The sequence below is a fragment of the Uranotaenia lowii genome, chromosome 3 (genome assembly GCF_029784155.1).
Source record: "Uranotaenia lowii strain MFRU-FL chromosome 3, ASM2978415v1, whole genome shotgun sequence".
Classification (NCBI taxonomy): Eukaryota; Metazoa; Arthropoda; class Insecta; order Diptera; family Culicidae; genus Uranotaenia; species Uranotaenia lowii.
Window position 1 is genome coordinate 164,048,125 of NC_073693.1, and position 5,116 is coordinate 164,053,240.

The 5,116-nt window shown below is 39.2% G+C and overlaps 1 protein-coding gene across 1 annotated transcript; it reads left to right on the plus strand.

The window, feature by feature from the left end:
- The first annotated feature begins 1,319 nt into the window (after positions 1–1,319).
- On the plus strand, positions 1,320–3,078 carry LOC129752809 (probable ATP-dependent RNA helicase DDX23). The gene is made up of 2 exons (XM_055748587.1): positions 1,320–1,457; positions 1,541–3,078. Exon 2 carries the CDS (start codon positions 1,570–1,572, stop codon positions 3,076–3,078), a length of 1,509 nt encoding a protein of 502 aa, XP_055604562.1. The 5' UTR covers positions 1,320–1,457; positions 1,541–1,569.
- The last annotated feature ends 2,038 nt before the right edge of the window (positions 3,079–5,116 follow it).

Sequence of the window (5,116 nt, forward strand, 5' to 3'; positions counted from 1 at the left end):
TTTCATATTTTCACGTTTTCTACAACTTTGTAGTATAAAGTAAAGCTCTATCTATTGAAATTAAAAAGTTAGAATTTTCAATTTTTTTATAGTGGACTTTGACTAACTTTTGATACTTTCAAGTTATGAAGCATGTTTGAAGAAGCAAATGTTCTGAAGACACTTAAGAGATAAGATGAAAGACAGAGGCGCTACGAAAAAAGTTCCACTTTTAGCCCTTTTGGACCACTGTGCAGTGGAGGCAGGTCCTCATGACGCTGCCTGGCGGCCAAGGCTCGGGGGATCTCGATCGCCTGGTTGACATAGATCCAAACTCTTTCAGATGGGAAGGGCTCTGAAAAGAGCCGATTGTGGCAGCTTGACACGGGAGCAAGGCGACGGAACGAAGCAGCGAAGAAGATCAAGACACTATTGTAGGGATGAGATGAAGAATATACAGAAAATAAATCGACATTGGCGTTATTTTACGAATCTCAATTCAGAGATTCACTTAAACACGTCTGTCACTCGCAAGAATAGATCAATGACTGACTTTGTTTTGTTTGTTTGTTTGTCAAGTGCTGCCAAAATAGCAAATGTACTCACTCATAGAAATTTATTTTATTTTATTCATCTACAGTGTTGCCTAATACAACTATTATTTTATTTTATTCCTTATTAAATTTGATTTATTTTCTGTATATTCTTCATTGAGAACTGCCACCCGCCAAACCTAAGTTCAAGATTGACAACTTAAGTTTGTGAAAAAATCACAGCTTGCCAATAAGCCAAACTTGTCCTTCGAGCGAAGAACTGTTTTTTGGGGGGTTTTTGTTGTAAGCGCATCTGATTCTGTTACCTCCATCGTGGCAGATTTAGGTTTGGGGGGTAAGTTCAAAGCGAAGAACTGTTTTTTTTTGGGGGATAACTTTTATTCCCGCTTCATTCGCAGAAAGTCTCACATATACGATGATGTAGATACCTCTCTCAACAACTCTCCGGTGGTCGAGCGGTTAGCATCCTGAGATGGTAATCGCATAGACATTGCAGGTATGGGTGTGATTCCTGTACCTGGCGAAATTTTTTTTTTATTCTGATTTCCATTTTATTGTGGTATCAGATTTTGGGGGATGAGTTCTCCTTTAAGAGCTTAACTTTGAGCTATGCCACCAATAGCCAAACCTGTAGGGAGGGAGTTTCATTCGGGTTGGCGGGGAAAGTTCTCAAGTTTGGGTATTTTCGAGGTTCAGTGCATACATATGGCGACGTCTGAGTAAAAGGTAGGCGGGCTCTGGGTATTTCAAATTTAGAGAGTTGTTCGAGCGCGGAGCCGATTTCAAAATCTTTTCCAAAAATATTGAAATTTTTACATGGAAACTCCTTTAAAAAGCTGTTGGTTCTTTGAAAAATCTAGTTTGAAGTAATCGGAAGCAGTCATCGGTCGGGATCTTTTGGGATTTTCTAATAAAACTTAAAAGGTAAGGGAAGATCTCAGCTTTAAGTCAAACAGGAAAAATCGTTCCGTATACGTTTCAAAATTGTAACATTTCCGTAATTTTAGCTCGAATCGAGACAAATTAACATTGAATAATGGCTGGGGGAGATAAGAAACGACGTTCCCGTTCCCGTGAACGAGTGGGTGGCGGTGGTGGCGAAGGCGGTCGGATGATGGGGGACCGGTATCAGGAAAGGGAACGAGAAAGAGACCGGGACCGGTTCGACCGAATGGATCGGGAGAGGGAACGGGAACGGGACCGAGACCGGGATCGGTTTGATGCTGGCCGGGATAGAGAACGAGAAAGGGAAAAGGATCGGGAGAGGGATCGTGGAGGACGCTCGGAACGACAGTCAACGGGAGAATCCGGTAGGAAACGGTCAAAGTCGCGGGAACGGGAGAAGGAGACCGACCGGAAAAAGAAGGACGAAAAGGAAAAGAAAGAAGAAGCTGCGGATGAGGATAGCGAGGAAGCGAAGGCCAGAGTTAAGAGGGAATCCCAGAAAAAGGAACCACTTTCGCTGGAAGAGTTGTTGGCTAAGAAGAAACCGGAAGAGGAAGCTCGTAGCAAACCGGTTTTCATTACGAAGGAACAAAGGGCAGCGGAAGCTCTTAAGCGGAGACAGGAGGAGGTCGCCGCTATGAGGGCTGCATCGGCAAGTGCTGTACCGAAATTTGGGGATGTTCCAGTGACCTCTCTTTTGAATCGGGAGAAAAGGGATCCACTGGAGAAGTATGATCGGCGAGATAGGGAAAGAGAAAGAGAACGAGATCGGATGAGAGAACGAGAAAGGGAAAGAGATGGAAAGGATCGTGACAAAGAAGAGGATGATAAGCGCAAATCACTGGGACAAGAAGAAAATACTACCAAGGATAAAGAAAAGGAACAGGAAGCTATCCGGGAAAGGTATTTGGGGATTATCAAAAAGAAACGACGAGTTAGGAGGCTGAACGATCGGAAGTTCGTTTTCGATTGGGATGCCGGTGAGGATACGTCGATTGATTACAACAATTTGTACAAGGAACGACATCATGTGCAGTTCTTCGGCCGTGGGAATATAGCCGGTATCGATATCAAAGAGCAAAAGAAAAAGCAAAGTCGATTCTACGGCGATCTTCTGGAAAAACGTCGAACCGAAGCAGAGAAAGAACAAGAGAAGGTCCGGCTGAAGAAAGTCAAGAAGAAGGAGGAGAAACAGAAATGGGATGATCGTCACTGGTCCGAAAAAGAATGTAATGAAATGACTGAGCGAGATTGGCGTATTTTTAGAGAAGATTACAATATCACCATCAAGGGTGGCAAAATTCCTAATCCATTCCGTAACTGGAAGGAGTCTGGCTTTCCGAAAGAAATCTTGGAAATCATCGATAAAGTCGGTTACAAAGATCCGATTCCAATTCAGAGGCAAGCCATCCCTATCGGTTTGCAGAACAGAGATATTATTGGTATTGCCGAAACCGGTTCCGGTAAGACGTTGGCTTTCCTGATTCCACTATTGACTTGGATTCAATCGCTCCCGAAAATGGCTCGCCTCGAAACGGCCGATCAAGGTCCTTATGCTATCATTATGGCTCCTACCCGTGAGTTGGCGTTGTTTAAGTGAATCTCTGAATTGAGATTCGTAAAATCACGACAACTATTTCTTGACTTATACTTCTTTATTTCTCTTCACTTACTACTAATTTACAAACTACTATTTACAATATTAACACTAGAAAGACCGCACCAGTCAAAATGACTGGTTGGACACTTTGTTTGTTGAATATCTATTGCATACTTAGCTCTAAAAATTCACAAAAAATACAACTTTTCATGAATTTTGAATCTCTACAAAACTGTGTATTTTTTATTTAACAAGCTCTTTTAGTAAGCGAGAAAAATTTCGCCATGGACACTCGGACCGTGACCAGTCAAAATGACTGGTAAAATTCACAACCCTATAACTCAAACAAGATAAAAAATTTTCGCTTGCTTTTGGTTTAATTTGCAAGCTACATTCAAGACAATGAGTCCTAGTTGATTTATGGTGGACAGAAGTGTGTCATTCGTTATGAAATTATTGACTTTCGATGCGAAGTCGTGAAGATTTGAAGAAAAAGTTATCGGATTGGCCGCTGTGTGGCGCTTCAAGCACTTGACTCCCAATTTTTTTAGTCTGTTTTGTTGCTCAACTATAATCAAACTTTTTGTCAAAATTTGGCGAAATTTCATCAAGATTGGTAAAAGTTATGTTAGATTTAATACATGTCCATTCGAGTAATCGAATAGTTTTAGGTGATAAATATGTTTTATACTAATTTAGAATGAGTAAAATTATTATGAATTGAGTACTTATTTATTCAAATTTGAAGACGTCAGCTATGAAACTGAATAATTAAAATGATATTTCAACATGGATGCACGATATATTCTTATATGTTGGTTATCCACCAAGGGTGCACGGATTCACCGCAGTTTCTGCCCAAGTATGTATTCACTTGCATTCTTAGATCATTAGGCTCGACAAATTTCCAATGCAAGTTCACTTACAGGTATTCCGGCACCCATGTATATACCTGGCCAGCTGGCAACTGATTGAACATTCTTATTATAAGAGAAAACTAATCTTACCTGTCGGCAACTTATGGGATTTGAACCCAAGAATTTTCTTGCCGATACAAGGAATCGAACCCAGTACGCCTGGCATACCTATACCAGACTCGCACCAACCTATCTGATAGACCACATCGGATGCGGATATTTCAACATGGGTGCACGGAATGGCTGCAAATTCACCGTTGTAAATTATATAGAGAGAAAAGGTTTTCAACTTGCTTCAGAACACATCATATTTTTGAGTTAGACATGGTAGGTTCTTGAAATACAATATTTGTCAATTTAAAAACTTTTAAGGAAAAACAAATCAACGTGTACATTTGACAATGTTGATTCATTATTTTTATGTTCACTGTTTCCGTCGCACGACATAACTTGATGCATATAATCCCTAAAACTCACTCGGTCCATGGTAACCGTTTTCCAATTTCTTGGATGTTGATCAGATCTTATCAGATAAATGTACGATTGCAAAAACCTGTTTTGCAATAAAAAATAAATAAATTTACTATTTCAAGATAAAATTGAAATATTTCTTTTCCAGGAATGAAAAAACGGAACTTTAAATAAAAATCGTTATTTAAATCATTATGTCTGAACATGAAAGACATAGTTTCGACTTTGGTTTAGTAAAGATTTGTGAAAAAGGTTTTTCAAAAATTTGAAAAAAGTTCAATATATGATTAAAACGCGGTGAATCAGTGCACTCATAGTGAAAAACTATGTATATAACACAAATTTTTATTTGAATATATAAAAGTCTTTATTCTTTACCTTTAGCATGCAAAAAAATTGATTTTGGATGAATAGCGGTGAATCCGTGCACCCATGGTAAATTGCTCTATTCATAGAAAAAATATGCTTCAAAACCTACAATATCAGTTATAATTTATAGGCAACGTGTTGAAAAATTTCAGAGCGATGGATGCTAGAAAATATCTACTAAAACAAAATTGAAGTGAAACCGTGCACCCATGGTCAATATCCATAGCCGCCTAACATGATTTTATAATTAGATTGATAATGTGTTTTAAGTTTTCGGTTAT

Excerpts from the sequence above, each read along its gene's own strand:
- LOC129752809 (XM_055748587.1), top strand. The coding sequence starts at position 1,570 with ATGGCTGGGGGAGATAAGAAACGACGTTCCCGTTCCCGTGAACGAGTG.